The sequence below is a fragment of the Saimiri boliviensis genome, chromosome 15 (assembly GCF_048565385.1).
Source record: "Saimiri boliviensis isolate mSaiBol1 chromosome 15, mSaiBol1.pri, whole genome shotgun sequence".
In the NCBI taxonomy this organism is placed as follows: Eukaryota; Metazoa; Chordata; class Mammalia; order Primates; family Cebidae; genus Saimiri; species Saimiri boliviensis.
This window is the reverse complement of record NC_133463.1, coordinates 54,034,446-54,057,714: the sequence shown is the minus strand read 5'-3', so window position 1 is coordinate 54,057,714 and position 23,269 is coordinate 54,034,446. Positions and strand designations below refer to the sequence as shown.

Sequence of the window (23,269 nt, the reverse complement as noted above, 5' to 3'; positions counted from 1 at the left end):
AAAGTTAATTTCAGATTTCCATAACTGGTAGAGGATTTTGTATTGATCTAGCAAATGTATGACACTCCATATATCACCATTCAATATTTTCTTCTGAGTCACAGAGTTTGATGATAAAACTGTATTATATTTAACTCTGACATACTATAAGCAGTCTCACTACAACATGAAAAATGATGTTGAAAAGACAAATGACAATCACTAATTCAACAACTTTCTTTTCTAGAAAGCCAAATTTAATAATTAAAAATATCATCATAAATACAAAATGAAATATATGATGATAAATATAACTACACTATGTGTACATCCTCAGTGATGTAAACGCAGACTGCAATTGACATCTTTGATTAAAGTCTTACTCCAAAACTAGTATTCTGGTTACAAGGTACACAAAAATTTTATGAAAGAGAACATTTTATCTGGTCATTTAAAAGAAGTTAAACTCTGCATTCTTACTTGATAAATCAAAAAAAATTTAACTTCTTGGTATAATTTCCAAGTTAAAAAAAAGTTGAATACTTTGTCAGATATCATAAAACAAAATAATTTTACTGTATATGTCTATACAATGAAGGGATATCAATTGCAGTTGGGTTTATTTTTGCTTACTAGCCCCCCAAAAGGCTGTTAGCATAAAACAAACCCTCCTTTATGTACAGACCTTCATAAGGTTCTATCTCCTTGACTCCATTGTCTAGGGAAAACAAAATAAAAACAAAAACAAAAACAAAAAACAAAACAAAACAAAACAAAAAAGGGAACCAAAGCACAGGGGTTAAAAACAACAGAAATTTCCAAAGGCACAGAATGTATTATCTACTAGAGAAAAGTTAAATGATTTAAATATATATGTATATTTGCAAAGCACATCCAGTTACCAAATCATTATATTCAGTTATCCATGCTTTAAGAAGTTATTTATCCAAAAATTTATAGATGTTTGGGAAGTATGTTCACGTGTGTGTCAGCAAATAGTGCTTCTTATGCAAAAATGTAAAATTAATAAAAACATCAGTACAACATGCATCTTTCATTGTATATTCATGATTACCTTTTTCTTGTTCTCCAGTTTTGAGAAGGATCACCATTGTTGTGCATCAGCTAACCAGTCCTTTGCAGTGTGTGAAAATTGATTTGGCTAGTTACTAATAAACTTTATATAACTATGAACAATTACATAAACTTACTTGTAGCAAAGAAATATTATCGAACTGCTTATTTAAGAGTATTATGTTTACTTTTTAAGATGCATTTATTTAAATTTTAAAATGTGCAAGAGCAATAAAGATACCTTATTTTACCTGGAACTATTACAAAGTTTTATGCAAAGATACATAATATTTATAAATATAACTATTATCAAATACAGACAAGGCACACAATTAACAAAAGAAGAAAATTAACACAAAGGTAGTAAGAAAATCTTGATTCACCTTAGGTTCCATGTGTATTTCCTAAATGACAATAATTAGAAATAAAACTTACTTCTCTCCAATGTTCCCTTTGGTGGAAGCTGTGGAAGCTGCCGGCCCCTTCGTCCTGCCAACGGAGTACTTGATGGGCTTGTCTGGACAGACCCAGTACGAGGATGAGACCTAAAGACACACCATTAATATTCATTTTCAGTACAATGAGTTATGCATTTTTAATAACTACATTTGGTTCATATGATAGCTGTATAAGTACAATTTAAAAAGAAGTTTAGCTGCAGATTAAAAGGTTAGGAAAACTGGACAAAATATGGATATCTGAATGACTAAATAGCAATAGATGTTTATTTTCAGTGTAATATGCATACATACACATACATGCACACAAAACCCTATAGTAAAATCCATGGAATTATTAATGTAAATTAGTATTCTATCCATATGAAAGCAAGAGGAGAATTTTGCAGCTCAAGAAAGAAAAGGTACTACTTTTCTTTCTACCAGATTTCAAACTTTTAACACTAACCTTTCTCCCTTGATCCAGAGATTTTTACTCAGGCTTATATTAAATACCTCCTCATTAGAAAACATCTCATCAAAGTACAAATAAAACCCTGAACAATTCAAGATTCAACTAAACAAAATACTGGTTAATACATGATATTAGTATTGATAGAAAGAAACTAAAAAATCTAGTTTTATTTATAATCATTATGATGATTTGAAAAGTGATGTGTAATGGACACAGATAGTTTCTCATTCTGTAGGAGAAGAAGATGACAGTTAATGAGGGAATTTACCCAGGACTCCTGATTAATGAGAAATCACAAAACAAATGCAGTCAGGACAGTCAATAAACAGATTACAATGGTAGCCACACACTATTATATCCACTGAATATAAATAGTGTGTTTACATTGAAAAGGTTAGTACCGATTGTTACTAGTGATCAGCCAAAGATGACAGAAGAGACCATTTAGCTGCTGGGAAAATAAAATGGTGTGCTAGTGGAGCAAAGGGGAAGTTAGTCTGATTGATTTATCTTTCACCTCGATAAGGCAGGTGAAGGAGGGGCAGATCTTCCGGTCATTAATGAAGGCATCGACCTCATGAGGTTTGTATCAGGACGTTCAGTGGATCTGGAGCGGGTGGTGGTCCGCTCAAGGAGAGGCTGTTGTTCTGTTGATCTGGATCTGTGATATGGCTGTCTATCTGCTGCTTCACAATCCCTGAAATGTTAGTCAAAAAGCAGCTCAGTTGATCTTTAGTGCCCTTCTGCTATTTGGTTATGATGCATCAAACTGATTTTGAAAAAGGTAATTGTTTAAAATTTTGGAGTATGTAAATTTTTTCTTTTCCCCAACATATTCCGAGCAATTTCAAACTAAACTTAAGAATTTCTAAAAAAAACAAAATCTGCATTTCAAAATCAGTGAAGATAACAGTTGCTCAGTTAAAATAAACAACAAACAAAACTGCCTGCTTTCTAAAACAAATTCCCTAAATGGAATATATAAAATATGAGAATTATTCTATTTTAAAAGAATTCAATGACTTTCCTAACATTTTCAAGAGTGAAGAAAACCATATAATCATTAATTCTGTAGCACCTGAAGCTGTTTATTACTATACCAACTAAGATATAAAAAGGCTTTCAGAAAACACTACATACCTGAACATTTAAAAGGAAGAATCAAGACGAAGTTATAAGAAAATAGGGTGACTTTGAAGTCTATAGCCATATTTAAACCTTAATCTACAAGAAAAATCACTCTGTAGAGAACTGGTTAGTTGGCTGTCTATCTCAGTACATATTAGCTATGCCAACGGATTCAATTCAGAATGGGTATTGATTGAAATAATAATTCCGGAACAACGTGATCTCTTTGACCACAAATAAATCTAACACCAAAACTTAATCCTTGTTGAAGGAAGTATCCTTAAATTTGAGCAATCTCTCATTGTTGACCTTTCTATCCTTGGAACCTAGCATAATACTTTTACATCTAACATGATCAATAAATGTTTTCTAACACCAGCCCCACAATTTGGGAGACAACTTTAAAAGCACTAGCTTTGGCTTCGGAACTCAAAAGTAAAACATATGCAAAATTATATTTCAAATAAAACTATTACCTCCCCATCCTGTTGTAACCACAAAAATAGAAATGCTTATATACTATACACAGTCAAGACAGCGTTAGTCTCCCTCAAAACTAATGTTTCAATGACATTGATTTTACCTATAAATTTTCTCAACCTTATTTTAGATAACGAAAAATGCAAGCAATTAAAGAAAAATGAGGAAAAAAAGGGACATAATTTCCCACATGTCATGAATTATATGGCAAAAAATTTTGTACTAGTTGACATTAGATTAGGTGACTTTAGAAAGTGAATATTGGCTTTATTGTACACATCTTGAGTATTTCACATTTTAAAGTCTAGGGTAACATAGAAATCAGAGCATTTCTAAACACTTTTAAGTCCATATTCTATCATGTGATTGACTTTCTAAGAAAAGTTTAGTATTTCCATATAAGTCCATCCAGAACATGTCAAAAAATAACTGACATTAAATGTAAACACATGTAAAACATTTAATTACTAGTATGTTTAAGAGAAATGAAAAAGTTACCTCATAGTGTAAATATCATAGTTGTCTTTTCATTTCTGAAAAGCTATTTTAAAAGAACATTTTTCCTTAGAAATAAGTGTGTTCAGTAGTTTGCTACATGTTTTTAGTCTAACATCTTCATATATCTTCATCACAATGAACAGAAACAAAGGGTGTATCTCTCTCTATATTATTACCTAAATTGTGTAAAATCTATTTTTAAGAGTACTGTCTTTACATTTATTTTAAAAAGTTCTTATTTTACATTAATAATAAACATGTTATTATATAACAAAACTTAGTGAAATAGCTACAATTACCCTAACAGAAAATTAGACTAATACTTCATTTATTCATCTACAATTTCATTTATTCTAGTTCCATAAAGAAATTTTTCTAGGTGGAAAGTAAAGTAAACGTTAGGATATGTAATTTCACTTATTTGTGAATAATTACTTTTAATAACTGAAAAATATGATTATGAGTGAAATCTAGAGAATTATTTTAAATGTGTTGCTATGTCCTATGTCCTCAAAAGGAAACCATTATTTATAAAACAGAGGTCACTCCTTAGGAAGTAGCCCTTACAAAAAAAAAAATCTCTTTATAAAAAAGTTGTTTGAAAATTAACCCATCTTTTACATTTTATTTATGTATTTCCTCTCCATAATACAAAGTATATATTAAATAAATGCTATAGTGTGAAATGAAAATAGGTTAAGAAATGAAAAATGAAAAGAATCACAGTAGAAGGTAGAAATTTTCCCAAATTTCCCAACACAATTAAGGGAAACTTTGATAGTACATAGAGAAGGCTGACACAGGCTTCCGCTCCCAGAAGTGGATAAAAATAGGTCTGACTAGCTTAGACACAATGTTGTTACTATAAAAATTTAAAGTAGCAGTGCCTAAATTACCCAGTTTTATGTCAGGTACCTTAAAGGGATTGAGATATAACACTCACAAACTCCTACCAAAATTCTGAATTAGTTTTAATTTTAAGATAATAATTTATAAATAATTAATTTTGAATAGCAGCAGCTGAAAAGTAGGAAATAATAAACACTTGCAGTGTTTAAAATATTTTAGGGCCTACTTGGGGTTCTTAACTTGAAGTCTTTATTTCAATATAAGTAGTTTCCTCTGTACCTTATGCTATGCATATAAAATATTATTCAAAGAAGAGTGGCCTTGGTTTGATCAGACTAGCAAAGGGTAAGCCACTAAAAAAGCCAGGGCCCTCTCACCAGTAAATTTAAATCTTTCTTAGGTAAATAATTCCATTGTCTTTTAAAAGTGATTTAATGTCTGTCATTGTTACATCTTTTTGAATAGCTTATATTTTGTAATCTATATTTATAGTTCATTTTTTTTTTTGTACTTGAATGGATCTAGGCTACTGTCCAGCATTAGCTAGTGGTTGCTATTCTAAACTGCATGCATTCACAAAGGATACTGTGTATTAGCCCCTCCACTAATTTGCTGACTGACAGTTTTACAACAATACATGCTATTGTTAACAACCCGGCCTTAAAAACACATTATTAGCATATGCAGATTTTGAGATGAGAATGAACTGACAAGAGGCCACAATAATAAAGAAAACAATCTGGAAGGCCTTCATTTTAAATAGCAATGTTTATGCACAATAAAATCTAAAACTGAAAGTGAATTATTTAGTATTTATTTTCAGTCATTTCTAAGGGAAAAATAATTTTATAATTATCCAGTGAAGTTGCCAGTTTTGAATCATTTTTTGGGTCAATATAAATACTTAAAAATTTTCCAAGTATTTGATGCAACTTCCTACTATTTTATCAGTTTTGCTATGTACTATAGGTTTCCTAATTCAATGAAAGAATTTGTATGCAAGGTACTATGGAAGAAGAGATCAGTGGGCACTCTTGTCTATAGCCCAGTGTTATTGCCATCCATCCAACCATCCATATCTTTCACAATGATACAACTCCAGATCAAAGTAAGCTCAATGTAGAGTATCTCTACAGGTATGATAAATACTAAGAATACTAAAACTCAGAAATCAATGAAAATTTTCCCCATATGTAACCCAGAACCTAGTCTGTATTAAATCAGACTTATTTCATGTTTATATTGTAAAAATGTCATAAGTAAATGCAATAGGTTTTCTTGAAAAGTAAACTTGTAAAAAGTAAAGCTACTTAGGAATTATTCTTTTACTTTATAAAGCTGACACCTTAAATTTTAAAAAAATTGGATATCTCTCTGAAGGACAAGTATAGCCTCAGGTTTGGGTCAAGGAATGACTTCTCTATATCCATACTGTATAGAATAAGCTGATTAACAGCAGAAGTGCCGGGTGCAGTGGCTCATGTCTGTAATCCCAGCACTTTGGGAGGCTGAGGCAGACAGATTGCTTGAGCTTAGGCATTTAAGACCACCCTGGCAATATGGCGAAACCTATATCTACAAAAACAAAAAACAAAAAAAGTACTGGGTGTGGTGGCATACTCCTGTAGTCCTAGTTGTTTGGGAGGTTGAAGTGAAAGGATCGCTAGAGCCCAAGAGGTCGAGGCTGCAGTGAGCTATGAACATACCATTGCACTCCAGTCTGGGTGACAAAGTAATACCCTGTCTCAAAAAAGGTTTAAAAAAACCAGCAGAAACATAGTTTTGTTAAAATATCTTGAATGCCTAGAGATTTTCTGGGAATTAACTGCATAACTGAAGTATAAATATATAATAAAATATACTAGAAAACATTAAAAATAAAACATTTTAAGGTAATTAATATAGCATATATACATATTTCTACAACAAAGTAATATGACAACTTTAAAATTATACTTTTCATGTTCATCACTAATGTGCAAGATTAACTTTTTAAAAATTCTAGTTCATTATTTTAGCATTGTTTCTAATGTTAAGAGGAGTGCAAGATACAAAATTTTTGCCATAGAAATCACGGTAAATAAGCAAATAGGTATTGTGTACAAATAGGAATATTATATTATTTTGGAGAAAGATTAATTTATCCTTGGGCATAATAGCATTATTCTATAGAATATTTCTGTTGACTTACATGTAAAGACTACATTAAAAGTAAATAAGCTTATTCAAAAATAACAACAATATTTAGAGTCAGCCAAGTTAATAACAATCTAAAATGTCAAAAGGTGTCATATATATATCGATGAGACAAAGCAAGACATCATTCATCTAGAAAAAAACTACTATTACTCACAAGCCTATTATTTTATTATCAAAAAGAGAAGTACTCTCCCATCTACAGAGGTATTTAAAAAACATATTCATTGAAAATTGCATGAAGAAATGATAAACTATCCCAATTTCCTCAAGAAAATTAGGGACAAATACAATACCGAACAATAACATACACTGTATTAATAAACACACACACAAAACATACAAGATGAAAATATCTTGAAGATATTTTGAGTATTGTATTAAATGTTTATAATTTTAATTGTCAATTAATTTTTGTTTAAAAAAACAGAAACAAAACCACAAATAAGCAGGATTATTTCCTCAGCATAATTAATACAGAATAAATTTATACATCTTTAAAATATAAATTTTAAGAATAGTGAGAGATAATTTGACATGCTGCCTATAAAATTCTTATTTTTATGAAATAGGTAGTTCCCATTTTCAGTGAATGTTCAAGTTTAATAATGATTTGTCAATTGCAAGAAATTAAAGTTATTCCACCAAGGTATTGGACCTACGTTACTTTCCAGATTCCATAAAATAGCAAGCATTTTAAAAGGTTTATCTCCACACAACAGAATTATGAATTGCTATTGTATTATATCAGTATATCTGATGAGGTATGGCTCTCAAACTAGCATAGAGATTCAGTAGTTTCACTGAACAACTTTGAACAATTCACCAGTGTTCTTTGTTTTGCTGTTTTTACATGGATAGTAAAATGTAATACCCATTTTACTATCCATGTAAAAACAGCAAAACAAAATTCCTCATATGCACTGTAGCCTTCTGCCAGTAGCTGTCACTTCATAATATCAGTCCACATCTCATACTCAGTTGTAGCAGTCGGAAGTTTGCTTAATGCTTCCCACCCTCCGACTAACCGAAAAAAAGTTGTGCTCATTTTCAAGCATAAATGCCATCTGCCTCAGTTATTACTGATGATATGATTTCAACATTCATAAAAAAATTTGAAAAACAAAAAAGCAAGATAAATAATACCTACTATCAAGAACAAAGCCACCAACAGAGGCAGACTCAGAGATGGTATATATGTTAAAACTATCAAATGGGGAGTTTGAAACAAGTCTGCTTGATATGTTAGACTGTAATAGAAAAGATGAACAACATGCATGAACAGATGAGGAAATTACAGCAAACAGATAGATAATGGAAGATAAAATAGAGTCAAATAGAAATACCAGAAATAACAGAAAATAGAATATGGTAAAATGTTAGTTAAAAAATTAGATCAGAGTCAGTTTATGACAATTTTTAGTGCTGAGTTAAAAAGTTTAAACAGAGCTTAATTTTCAATGAGAATAATAAAAAAACTTCTGAACAATGGTAATTTCCAAGTAATAAGAATAATAATTCAACAGTAGCATAGAGAATGAGCTAGATTAGGAAAAGGCTCTCTGTTTTAGTAATGAGGGTATAAATAGAGAAGAAGGTATGAATGACAAACAGTACAAGTCACAATATACAAAATATATAAAATGTAGAGAACATACATAATGTACAGAAGCATACAAACAATGTTGGTAATAGAATCTCAAGAGTTACATAATCCAAACCCTCACACTTTAGAAATGAGCAAACTAAGGCTTATAGAAATTTGGAGGAATTCACATAGTTTGATATTTTCTGGACTGAAATTGAGCTGGGTTTTCTTTATTGTAAGTCTGTTAATTTCACTGAACGGTGTTTTCTTTGATAGTAGAGGTGTTTTTTTTTTCTCTCAATAATGTTTGACAAATCACCATATAAATTAAACACAAAAATTTTAAAAATCCTTTTAAATTTTTAGCCTCAGAAATGAAATGATCTATTAACAGAAATTAAAAAATTATTGGGGCCAAAGTTAGGGAATTCAGGTTTGGACTTAAATTTTTGAGGTATGAAAAAATGTTCTTGTTCAGATGTCAATAAGACAGAAAACTCTGGCCTTCAAAGGAGGAATGTGTATTAGAGATACATTCATTATTTCAATACATATTTATTGAGTTCAAATTATATGCAAGGCATCATACCGAATACTAGAAGTTTTGTTCAAAGTCATAGGTACAAAATAATATAAGAAAACATATGGTGCAAAAGATGAGGACTTGAGAAACAGGAATGATGTGAAGGAGACAAAAGAGCAGCAAAGGGGCAGAATAAGGACCAGGACAATATTGCATTAGAGAAGCTAAATAAACAACAAAGAAAAGATGATTAATAATGGCACTTACGAGCCAGGAGCAGTGGCTCACGCCTGTAATCCCAGCACTTTGGGATGCCTAGATGGGTAGATCATCTGAGGTCAAGAGTTCGAGATCAGCCTGGCTAAAAGGGTGAAATCCCCATCCCTACTAAAAATACAAAAATTAGTCAGGCATGGTGGCAGGTGCCTGTAATCCCAGTTACTTGGGAGGCTGAGGCAGGAGAATCACTGGAACCTGGAGGCGGAGGTTGCAGTGAGCTGAGATCACACCACTGCTTTCCAGCCTGTGTGGCAGAGCGAGATTCCATTTCAAAAAAAAAAAAAAAAGACACATACAAAAACCCATGTATATCAATAAAGCACTGGAGGCAGAGGTTAAACTGTAGAAGGTTAAGGCTTACAAGCTAATGGATTGAAGGAAGCATATGTAAAAATACATACTTGAGATATCTGACGTAAGTGAAAAGAGAGAGAAATAGACTACTCTCAGGTTAGCTTGAAGGGGTAGAAGAACAGAAAGAAGATATTATTAAGACAAATTCAACAGCAATTTGTGGAGAAATAAAATCAGTAAAGGAAGAAAGATTAAAATACAACAGAAACAAGAAATAATAAATGCAGGAAAATTCCAGAGAAACTAAGATAGGCCAGAGTGAGAAACAAATAGAAGTTAGTTTTGATGGAGAACAAAACAGTTGTAAGAGGACAGAAGATGACTGGTAATGCAGACAAATTAAGTTCAAAAATGATGGTAGTTGGGAAAGTGTGTTATTGGCTTAGATCACATTGCCTAAGGACTCTCAGTACTACCTTTCATGTAGGGAATCTGGAACATAGACTGTTTTCATTCTTTACCATGGCTCCACTAGCTTTGTCAGAATCCTTTCTTTAATCAGGGTTCTAGTTATAGTACCCATCTTGAGATAAAACCATCTTTGCCTTTCTTCAAACTCCATAGCAGTCCTCATCATTAATCTGGATACAGGTCAACCCTTTCCAGGGACCTTCAGCCCGTTATGGCACCAAAACAACTGACAATTAACTTAGAATTTTTAAAATTTAATCAGTTCAATTTAAGTATCTTATCTCTATGATTCTTGGCTATCAAGTAAAAGGCAATCCCCACTGCCCCCCGATATTTTCTTCTCCCTAAATTCTTCATTTCTTATGATCTCTTCTGTACCACTCTTTATCTCTTCTAATTCTTTGCTATATTTTTGAGAAACCTTATTCCATTATTAATACACTTCTTTAAACATCAGTCTTCCTGCAGGATGGTTTCTGCATATTCCTGCCTTAACATTTAGCTCAACTGTGTAGCCTCTGCTTCCATTGAAGCCTTCATCCGCAGAAGCTATTTACTCTTTCACGTTTCACAGTCCAAGAATCAAGGAGGGGAGGTTGGCTCCCTAGAGACACTTCTGACAATTACTTTCCCAATCATAATGGACATAGTCCTTACTTCTCTTAAGCATTCCACTTGGCAGTAACATTTATTATTAATACAGTTTGCTGTTATCTATCCAACTTCCAATCACAATCCCTTAGTCATTGATAATTTTAGGAAATGACCATGGTAATACTAGAATATTTCAAGGCACAGGCAGAAATCATTGAACAATCATGAACCTCAATCTCTAGATTTTCAAGACTTCAATAATCCTTTATTCTGGCATCAGTCCCATAAATTCCTGCTAGTATATATCACCGTTTGCCTTTCTTCTTTCCTTACCCACTCTGGACTCTGTGATTTATCATCTGAACCACTCCAATACAGCACTCTGATTCCCTTGTAACCAATCTTTCTACTCATACAGTCCTTAAAACACTAACGCTGGTTTAATACCAAACTTGATTTCTATCTATTAGCATCCTTTTATTTAGCTTCACTTCTCCCATCTATTTTCTTCTTGTCTCAATGGTAAATAATAGCTTCTTTCTGTTCACAAAATCCATCTGTGTGTTTAGTCTGATTACCTCCTACCTCCCCTAAGACACTTCTTCCAATCATTCTCTTTTTTTGATATTTTTGACTTATCTTTCTCTAAAACATCCTTTGTTCCAGTGTGTGACTACATGGACATATTTCCTACTCAATGGGAAAGAAACATCTTTTGATATCACATATCCTTATCTAATTTTTCTCCTTCACACTTTCTTGATAAGTTCATTTTCTTATCTCCTGGTCATACTTAGGCTATTGCAATCTGCCTTTTATTCTCCTTCACCATCCTTCTAAAATTACTCCAGCTAAAGTCATCCATGACTCCTCACTTGACATATCCAACAGGCATTTTTCATTCATTAAGTTCGCTGTGATATTATTACTTTCTTCTTGAAATTCCCACTTTTCTCATTCTTCTTTATTTGCATCAGAAGCTCCTCTTCTTCCATCTGCCACTTAATGTTAAGGCAGGGAAAAACTTCTAAGCCCTCAATTTATGGGTTGTTTCTTTGACTGATTTCACCTTATTTTTACAACTGCTTATCATTAGTAGTGAATTTACTCTGAAATTACTCTATGTAGCTTAGGCGACTTCAAGTTTTAAAATTATTTACTTTATTTCTTGCTAGACGTTTCCTCTTAGCTTTCTCAGTAATTCCAAAACTGAACTTGTCTCACACCTAAACTGATTCCTCCCCTAAGAAACCACTTGGACCCTGTTAAGGTACCCAATGAATCTAGTTATCTGAGCCCTAAGACTGGGAATTTTTCATGACTTTTTGCACTCTCTCAAAATCCAAATTCCATTATTTATCAAGTATTGCTGAATTTATTAAAACCACTATTTTCTCTCTTTTCTTCCATCCACTAAATGTCTCTCTTTTCCTTGTCTTTTTCTCTTCAAATCAATCATTCACATAGCCTGTAGGGTAGGTACTCTAAGGTGAATGAGCTTATTATCACCATTCCTAATTAAACCCCTTAAATGTACCTCTAGCACCTACAGTCTTTGATCTAGGTTCCTTAACATATATGAAGAGTACATAAGATTCTTCAGTTCTTCAGGCTGGGTGTGGAAGTTCACACCTGTAATCCCAGCACTTGGGGAGGCCGAGGTGGGCAGATCACCTGAGGTCAGGAGTTTAAGACCAGTCTGGCCAACATGGTGAAACCCTGGTTCTAGTAAAAATACAAAAATTAGCCAGATGCAGTGGTGTGCACCTGTAATCCCAGCTACTCAAGAGGCTGAGGCAGGAGAATCACCTGAACCCGGGAGGCAGAGGTTGCAGTGAGCCGAGATCATGCCATTGGCAGTCCAGTCAGTGACAGAGCGAGATTTTCTCTCACAAAAAAAAAAAAAAAAAAAAAGAAAAGAAAAGAAAGAAAGAAAGAAAGAAAGAAAGAAAGAAAGAAAGAAAGATTCCTCATAATTGGAACACTCTTTATCATTCCAGATTCATTTCTTGCTATTTCCTGCCTTGTGAATAATGTTACAACAATTCTAATATATGGTATTGATTGTTTCTGTGACTTTGCTCATACATTTATTTAAAATGTCACCAACATCCTACCTTATCTCCACATAAATCTAAATAATTTCTATTTATTCTTTAAGATACAGCTGCATTGTTGTCTCTTCCATGATATTTTACATAAAAATCTAGCTGCCTATCACAGATGTCAGTAGTTCCTTAATATGTTGTGTACAGCTCTAAGCAGAAATAAGTACTAGAAAAATAACTGGGGTAAAAAGGTAAATGTAAAAAAAAATAAAGTTTAGATTTATTTTTTAAAAGGGTATATTTTAGTAAAGAGATATTAATAAAGGGTAACATATCCGTTCTAAACATGTTTGTTTAAATAATGAGTGCATTTTAAAATGCACAATGATTCCAAGATTATTTTATACTAGTTAGTATAACCTGGCCAGAAGACACGCTTTGATTTCTACTGTTAGTTAATATTGTCTCTTGAAGTAATATAAAAAAGCTTAGTGAACATTATTTAAATCGCTATTCTTCTCTGCCAAAGAGGTAGTACTCATAATTTTTCATGTTATAGTCTAGGGTATACACTAATGTTGAAAGTCCAGCTTCTTCTAATAAACTGGGCATAACTGGGGATGATGTTGAATTTACTACATTCATGCCATTCATTTAGAAAATTCCAGCTATCACACAGCCAAACTATGGCCCACTTGAAGCTATTAACACATATTTATTACTAGAAGACAATTCCCAGTTGAAAGCATATTGAAACCTAGCTGAAAACACTTGAAACCTAGGCTAGATAACTGAATACTTAGATATTAACATCACTTTCTTTTTCCATAGCTCTCATTTAAAAAGTAACTTTTTATTGTTCAATTTTAAGTGGTTAATTATTTTGACTCAAGTAAGTGAGAATTTGGATAATCTCATCCAAAAACCATTCTACAAGAGAAAGAGAGTGATCCAGATTTGAACCTTGATAAACAGGTAAAATAAGAACAATGTAGCAAGAGAACTGAGGATATTTCTGAGAATCAATTCAGCTTCTGGATATGATAAAGAAAGGTATAGGCTAACATCAAGAAAATAAACAGGTCAAGAAAGTAGTAATCTCTACTGAGACAGAAAAGTGAGTGAAGTAGAAATAACTTAATGAAAGAAGAAAAAAAAAGTGTGTAATCATGGAGTCCAAGAGTATAGTATTCAAATTAATATTTCAGAGCTAGAACAATTTCTACTGATAATTAAATGTAAAGTATGATCATGAGAGTGATGACCAAAGTAGAATTGGAGGTAAAGCTCACCATATTAGAGAAAGTTAAGGAAGTGAGTGGGTGCTAAATAGATTATTCAGGTAAATGCTGACATTACTCAGGCTTGATGGCAGGAATTGTGATGTTGAGGAACACTAAAGCCAGGTTGTAAAATCATCAGTGAATAAAATGGTATAACTAAGAGGTCAACAAATGATAGAAACAACAAAGGGTAGTAGGTGGTTGTGTTTAGTTCCAAACATAAAAGGCACCAGATATAAAAATAACAGGCACAAAACATTATAGAAGTAAATACAAGAAAATGGATAAATTACTAGATCAGCATTCACACATTCAACAAATGTCCAAAAAAAAAAAAAAAAAAAAGGCCAGTCCAAGAATCTCAAAGAGGATTGGGATGGAGGTCAGAGGGATGAGAAGCTCAAAAAATCAGTAGAGTAAATAACAAATTATCAAAGTCCCTTAAAAAAAGTAAAGAGAAAGCTGTACTGCAAACTCAGCATAGTATTTATTACTTCTGTAAAAGAGACACAGGGATATAACAGGCAAGGAGAGTGTTGGGAAATGCAAAATACATACTTAGATGTTCTGGTTCTGCATATGGCTCCTTTGGTTAAAAAAAAAAACAATAAAAAAATAGATGTTCTGTTTCTCTGGGTAGCAGATTCAAGGTTGTTCATGTTATTACTATATGCTGTAACTAATACACATTCTTTTGTATATAGCAAAATTAGATTGAAAGCTAATATATTTTTTAAAATTATGGATACATATTAGTTGTACACATTTATGGTGTATGTGTTACATTTTGACACAGCATACAATATGCAATGATCAAATTTAAGCAACTGGGATATCCATTACTTCAAACATTTACCATTTCATTGTGTTGGGAACATTTCAAATCTTCTCTTCCAGATATTTTAAAATATATAGTAAGTTATTGTTAACTATGGTTGCCTGATTGTGCTATTGAACACTAGATTTTATTCCTTCTATCTAGCAAAGATTTCTTGAGTAAGACCTCAAAAACACAGGCAACCAAAGCAAAAATTAACAAATGAGATTCTATTAAGGTAAAAAGCTTCTATACAGCTTAGAAAACATTATACAAAGTGAAGTGACACCTACAGAATGGAAGAAAATATTTGCAAGCTATTCATCCAACAAGGTATTAATAACCAGAATATATAATGAACTCAACTCAACAGCACCACATAACAATAATAATCTGATTTTTTAAATTGATAAAATATTTGAATAGACATTTCTCAAAAGAGACATACAACAGGTATATAAAAGATACTCAACAACACTAATCATCAGACAAATGAAAATCAAAACCACAGTGAGATATCATCTCACTCAAGTTAAAATGACTATTATGAAAAAAATCAGAAAATAACAAGTGCTGGAGAAGATGAGGAGAAAGGGGAGTGTCTGTACACTGCTGTAGAATTATAAATTAGTACAACCAGAAAACAGTATGGATGTTCCTCAAAGATCTAAACACTGGACTACCATATGATCTAGCAATCCCTTTTCTGGGTATATATTCCCGAGAAATGAAATCACTATATTGAAGACATATCTGCACTCCCATGTACAATAGCCATGATATGGACACACACAATGGAGTATCAGTTAGCCAAAAAAGAAAGAATAAAGTCATGCCATTTATAGCAACATGAATAAAAATAAAGGACATTTATAGTAAATGAAATAAGCTAGACAGAAAGACAAACATTGAATGTTTTCAGTCATATGTGGGAGCCAAAAAAATTGATCTCATGGAGGCAGTCAATAAAATGGTAGTTACCAAAGACTGGGAAGGGCAGTAGAGACAAGGTGATGAAAAGGGGTTGAAAATGAAAAATAAAATATATTTTTTAAAAAACTAAGGAACTTCATTCTTACCAATTCTACCCATATTGTCTAGGAGTAGGCCACTAGACTTAGGTCAGGCCCTCAAGAGTTTCTTTTGTCCTAGAGCAAGGCAAATAACTTAATACATGCAAATATATGTAGCAATCCTACATTAGATACTAGATAACTTGCTTGTAGAAACAGATTTTTCCATGTTACATTTCAATATAAACATTAATTATCTCTGTTTCCTCAGCACAAACCAAATTGTGGCATAGAAAGACAATTCATAAATGTCTTCTTCAAAATGGGCCAGTTAGGCTGAAGTTGAAGATTTAAGTAAAGGTACAAAATTAATCACCACCTAGAGATGACCAAGAACTAATTATAGCTATATTGGTGAATGGAAAAACTAAGTAACATGAAGCAGACAACCTGTTTGTTGATAACTGAGACTAAGAAAATACAAAGTATTGAAAAAATAATGTGATACATGATTTTAACTTAGAATGAAATGAAGAGACACAAGAGTATATACAATAAGTCTATAATCAGTAATGTCTCACTCATGTATGTCACCCACCTTTAAAAAAGCTTTAGCCAATTATCAAAATACAGATATGTAACTACCATTCCATATTTTTGTAAGGTAAATGTATAATTACTAAAACTAAAAAACAGAATGTAATATATAGCAACAGTAAAAACAAAAAACAACAAAAGATAATTATTTAGGAATGAAGTAGGATAACAAAAACCAGAGTGAAAAAATGCAAAAGAAAATTAAATATAGCAATAATCATTATCATATAATTAAACTGGAAGGCACTAAATTTCAATTATATTTGCTGAAAGATATTACAAAAATTATTAGCAACTTACTGTTGCTATTACCTCTTATGTTTCCTTTCACATATACTCACATAAATTCAATTCTAATAAATTTACTGATTAGTTTCTAATCATTTTTATAAACTCTTTTACTATTAAACTATTTCATAGGGATGAAAAGAGTCACACAGAACTCCAAATCACTTAGAAACAATAGTCAAGGTGACTAACCATGGTACATAATTCCTAATTTAGACTAGCTAAGCCTTCTACCACATTCTTTCTTTACCTAAAGGATCTCAAATGTTATCACTGGCTCACATCTGTAAATCTTCAGCCTTGAGAATTTTTCAAATTTTAGGGATCTTCTTTCCCTTCTTTTTCTAATTAACCTTTCAAGTTAACTCCTCTTGCTGTTATATGCCATGTAATTGAGATTTCCCCCCCATGTAAATTATTTTTCCTTAAGGCATTGTAGCTGTACTATCTATGATTCACTGCAAATTCCCACTTTGGAAAGAGAAACGGTGGTAGGGTAGAAATGAACGAGTGTTTTCTCACAAATTCAGTATTCTCTGTAGATAAGGATTATCTACTATGACAAAGGAGTAGATCAAAGCCTCCTCTGACAAAGTAACCACAAACAAGTTTAACTTAATCACTTCAAAGACAGACTCCACTACTCTGGGACAGTGAGGTTGGAAACTGAGTTTTTAAGACATATGCCATCTAAATACCTAATTATGAACTCTGTGGATGAAGGTGGGCAGTCAACAGGAGTTAATTTAAAAAGAATACTGTTATTCTACCTTTATAGGCAATAGAGAATTAAGTGTAATTCTTGATGAACTAAATTTTTAGAATCATCAAAGAGGTGATCTTAATTTATGAAAGGGACACTGTATTGATGTTCTACTACAATTAGTTAATATATGTTTTATTTCATGTTATTTTATATGGGTGATATTTCTGTATTTCATTAACAACCATATATATATATATATATATATATATACATAAATAAAAGTGAACTATAATCATATTAATACATAGCCACAAGCAATTCCACAAACAGACTCAATTGTAAGAAAAATATACCTGCCATCCCTGTGATGATGGTCAATGCTCTGACTGTATCTGCAGCGAGGTAGAGTAAGAAAATGACTGCAAGCGTGGCAGAAACAAGAATATAAATAAGACTCAAGAAAGAAGTGAAAAAGTATAGTTTAATTTTAAAAGTGAGATTCAAAAAGATAGGCAGACAGTAAGCAAAGCAAATGGAAACTATTATTGGAAAGCTTGCTCCCTCCTCCCAATGTTCATCGTAATATGACAGTGCCGACGGTTAAAATATTTCTAAATATTTAAAAATAAAATGCAACAAAAATATAACATTATCAATTATTACTCAAATATCTTTAGCACCATCTAGAATGTTATATGATAGAGATGCTTTACCATTTTTTAGAAGGAAAGATGAGATGAGAAAAATAAAATAACCAGAAAGTTTAAGAAGGAAATAATAAAAGAGGTAATTTCAAATACTTATAAAAGTTGGGAAATTTATAAGGTAACTATTTCAATTTTAATTATTAATAATTAAAAATAACTACAAAGGGCTTTAACAATTCCAGTTAATAAAAAACAAACTGATCCAAATTACTTTTATTTATTAATTGTATTTATTAAATTTATTGGGCTTTAGTCATTTTTCCATTCACTATGTTTATTATGTATTACATGCTATTGGCTTTGCTACCTTCATACCTTATAACTACCATAAGCAGCACACTGATCTTTTACCCATCTCTTCTTTTCACAGCACTAATTTAAAATTTCCTACTTTCTTAGAGTCTTTAATACTAAAACAATTAATATTAGCATGTTATCATGATGTTTCCATAAACAATGGAAATGAACCTTGAACTTGCTCAACTTGCACAATTCTATCTCTAAATAGAAAATGAACATACATTTAAATCTTCACTTGTCCTTGTCTTCTGCACTGAAAGAGATGCCTCTACCTGTAATCTTGCTTCCCACACGACCTTACTTCATTTATTATCCTCTCCTGCCTTCCCTTCCTCAACTGCACTTAATCCTAAAAATAAAACCCTGCTAACCTTTCCTTCTTCTCAAGCCATTGCATCTCACTCATTTTCTTTTCAACATAGAACATCTTAAAATACATACCTATAATTCTTGCCACCTCTGCCAGACTTTGCTTTCATACTTTAAGCTCACTGTAATTTGACTTCTGCCTCTACCATTCTCCTGAAACTATCCTATGAATGCTATCTGTGAAATCCCCTAAAAATCCTTCTGTCTCCTCTTAATCTTCATAATACTACACTTATCTTTGGTTTTAGACATTGATTTTCAAATCCCTATTTCTTAATACTCTCTCCTTTTTTGGTTTCTGAAACACTATCTCTCTGGCTATTAAACATAGTATTTAACACTGAACTATGTGCCAAGTACCCCATTAAAAGTTTTGCCTACATGATCTCATTTACTTCTTATAACAACTCTTTGAGGTAGGTTCTACTATTCCCACATTTGCACGGACAGAGAAACTGAGGCTGTCAGTGCTTGCCCAGAGCCATACAGTAAGTGGCAGAACTGAGTTTCAAACTCAAGGCTTTCTTAATTCAAAACTCAAGCTCTTAACACATTTGCACATACAGCCTGGTCTCTCACCTATGACTGCTTCTTCATCCATTTAATGTAGTGGATTTCCTCTCTCTGTAGAGAAGTGGTGGTTTTCCAATATTCATTTCCTGACCTTACATTGCAACACATTTTTTCTAAACAATTCAATTATTTTTATGGCGTAAACAGTAACTCTGCTTTAGTATTGATTTGGGGTTGCACAGCACCTTTCCATCTGCTTCTGGGCTTTCCACATAATGCTTGAGTGACATGTAGACAACTCAGGAAAACATATGTTCATTGTGAGACTAGAACAATAACCCTTTGCCTATTTGGACAATGGTGCTGATTTTTGAAATGAGGTTCAAGCAGTGGTTTTCAAACTTTTTTTTTTTTTTTTTTTTTTTTTTTTTTTTTTTTTTTTTTTTAGCAGATCCCTTTTTTTCCCCAAACAAAATTGAATATAGAATCAACATACAGTAATGAAATAAAATCAGAATGATGCTGGCTAAAGACAGTAAGAAGCCTAGATCCCGACACATTTGGCCTCATCATAACCTGTCATAGCAGTCTCTCAGGCACCTCTACAAAACATAGGACTCCATCATCTCTGAAGTCCTTTTTAACATAATTCTTTAATCCCCTTTTGGAACTTAATATAATACTTCAGCTATTTCTCTTCTTGTAATCTCTTGCATTCCTAGCTTCAACTAAGCATTAAAATAATATTTAATAAACCAAGTTTTACAATCTCAGAATTTAACTCCTCTATTTCCTCATTTTTCACATTCAATTCATTTACAAGCTTCGCTTGTTCTGATGCCTAAATAACTCAGATCTCTCTCTCTTTTTCCTTTTCTCCTGCCAACACCTTAAATCAGGTTTACTCTATCTATTGAAACCTAAGACCCTCTCTTAGGTCTTCTTGCCTTCAGAGCCCAGTCTTACCCTGCCAATCCAATTTTCATCCTGTCTACAGAAGTATATTTGCATATTATGCTTTCTGATCATGTAGATACCTTACCGAAAATTCTTCACTGGTTCCTGATATCAAAAAATAAGTGTAAATTCCCTAAAATTTCTAAACCACTTTCAATCTTCATTTTCTATCACTTTCCATTCCCCATACCACCACTTCTTAACTAGGTACAACAGACCACCTAAGAATCTCTAATTATATCATGTGTTTCCCTGATTCCAAGGCTTTGTTCATGGTCATCATTCTGTCAAGAATGCCCATCCTTCTCCATCTCCACTGCTTCACCTTTCACAATCTTATTCAATCTTTAAAGCCTAACTTCTTTTTGATGCCTTTTCCAGTTTCCCCAATCAAGTAATTTTCTCTCCAATCTTTTCCAATATTATTATCCTTCTTCCATATAGTCTTCAACATTTTTAAATTAGTTGATATTTGATAGTTTGTCTGGCTAGACCAGGATAATGTCTGTTTTAAATCTTTGTGCACAGTAGTTTATCTACTTGATAAATATATTTTGGATTGCACTAAAAAGTAAAATCAAAATTATACTGTTTTCATGATGAGCCTTCTCTCAAAAAAAAGGTTCATATAATCATAGAAACATTCTAGAAATGCAAACAGAAGATTACAAGCCTATGTAGTATAAGAAAATAGAAAAATATTTTAAAAGTATTCATAGCTTTATGAAGAAGAGAAATAATACCCAACAGTTGTGATGTTGGGCTTTATGGCTTTAAAAGGAATAGGTTTTCTCCAAAATTACTTAAGAATAACAAAAAATGTGTAAACTTTAAAGCTTGTTGAAATTTATAAAATATTTTAACAAGCTTTGAAGTTTACATATAAAATAATCCAATTCTAATAGTTTCTTTGAAGAGACTTATAATTAACTTTGTCCCTATAAAGCCAAAGAAGGCATTAAGCAACAATCACCATTATCAAACATGAATTTATTTTGTTTCTCATTTCTGTCTCTAGTTATGTTAGTCTTTAACTTTATCTGGTCATGACCCTCCTTGAGATTCTGTTGAAAACTATGAAAACTCATGCATGAACATTACACAAAATTTATCATTGTGTTTTACTAAGCCCTCTAAAATCCACCTAAGGTCCATAGTCACACTCAAGGTCCTCTGCTGCATCCACTTGGTACAACTGTAAAACGTATTACACTTCTCCACTGAACCATGCTTACTTTTTTTCCAAAATTAATGGACATTATAAAATTTGAGCAATAAATATGCATAGTATCTTAAATATGCATAATGAATTAAACAAATAAAGTAAGTTACATTAAAACTGCAGTTAGTCCAATCTATTTGAGGAGTAAATTAAAAAAAATACACTTACTAAATTTTACAAAGCAAAAACAAAATAAAGAAGTTGTAGATTCTAAGGCTTATGAAAAAAATTACTATTCAAAGAATTAAACTAGATTACTAATCCAATTTCTAGATACTGATTCTTAAGCAATATAACCCTTCAAGACAAAACAAAATTATATTTATAATGAATTATGCTTCCACTATATTAAATTAGCTGGATGTCCCCTTTAGTAATCACTTTAGTCCATACAAAAAAGAACTGCAAAAATGGGAGATAAAATATATTAAGTAAAACTATAGTTTCCAACAACCATTACTTAATGCTTTTTTTTTTTTTTTTTTTTGGGAGACAGTGTCCTGCTCTGTCACCCTGGCTGGAGTTCAGTGATGTGATCATGGCTCACTGCATCCTTGACTTCCCTGGGCTTATGTAATCCTCTTACCTCAGCTTCCTGAGTAGCTGGGATTACTGGTGCCTGCCACCGTGCCTTCTAATACTAAGGCCACATAGTCTGCCTCAGGAATAATTACATTCCTAGTTGTAGTAGTTACCAGGATGTATCAGGACAACAATGGTATAAAAAGTGGGAGAAGGGAGGTAGAAGATGAAAGATATGCTTAATAATCCCTTGTTTTAGCTGAATCCTTGTATCCAGGTTTCTAAATTACTTGTAAAGAATCTATTTACTTTTTAAAGCAGAATAGGATTTTGACTAATGATAATACAGTGAGATATGCAGAGATACAAAGACCTAATTTTAAAAAGTTCAAGACCAGCCTGGCCAACATGGTGAAACCCCATTTCTACTAAAAAATACAAAAAATAGCCAGCAGCAAGCGCCTGTAATTCCAGCTACTTGGGAGGCTGAGGAAGAAGAATCACTTGAACCCGAGAGGCAGAGGTTGCAGTGAGCCAAGATCGCACCACTGTACTCCAGCCTGGGCAACAAGAGTGAAACTGTGTCTCAAAAAAAAAATAATAATAATGTATGTATGTATGTGTGTGTGTATATATATATAAATTTTTTGATTACCTATAGAAAGGATATAAATACTTTATCTTCTCCATACACCACCCAAGTTTAATTACTATCAATGAATGGCAAATAACATCATTTCTTATTCAATATAGTCTACTTTTGCCCTAGGTCTTGCCTGGATAAATGTGACCATTTTTCAAGGTCCAATTCGTGCACTATATTCATTCTATATGAAATTGAAAAAAAAAAAAAAAAAAACCCTGCATGAGCAGGATGCAGTGGCTCACCGCTCTAATCCCAGCACTTTGGAGGCCAAGATGGGTGGATCATGTGAGGTCTGGAGTTTGAGATCAGGCTGGCCAGCATGGCAAAACCCCATCTCTACTAAAAATACAAAAACCTAAAACTAAATATTAGCTGAGTATAGTGGCAGGCACCTGTAATCCCAGCTACTTGGGATG

The 23,269-nt window shown here is 32.4% G+C and overlaps 1 protein-coding gene across 46 annotated transcripts in view; it reads right to left on the bottom strand.

The window, feature by feature from the left end:
- The window catches only part of RIMS2 (regulating synaptic membrane exocytosis 2), a 730,833-nt gene that overhangs the window by 231,810 nt on the left and 475,754 nt on the right, over positions 1-23,269 (bottom strand). For 18 of the 46 annotated variants that reach the window (XM_074387016.1, XM_074387028.1, XM_074387027.1 and 15 more), the window contains 4 exons: positions 17,971-18,036; positions 2,483-2,662; positions 1,489-1,598; positions 665-697 (listed from right to left, as the gene is read on the bottom strand). In XM_074387016.1, coding sequence (XP_074243117.1) covers positions 665-697; positions 1,489-1,598; positions 2,483-2,662; positions 17,971-18,036 — 389 coding nt within the window. Of the gene's footprint in view, positions 1-664; positions 698-1,484; positions 1,599-2,482; positions 2,663-17,970; positions 18,037-23,269 lie in introns of all 46 variants that reach the window. The other 28 variants (XM_074387006.1, XM_074387008.1, XM_074387011.1 and 25 more) reach the window with 6 other exon arrangements.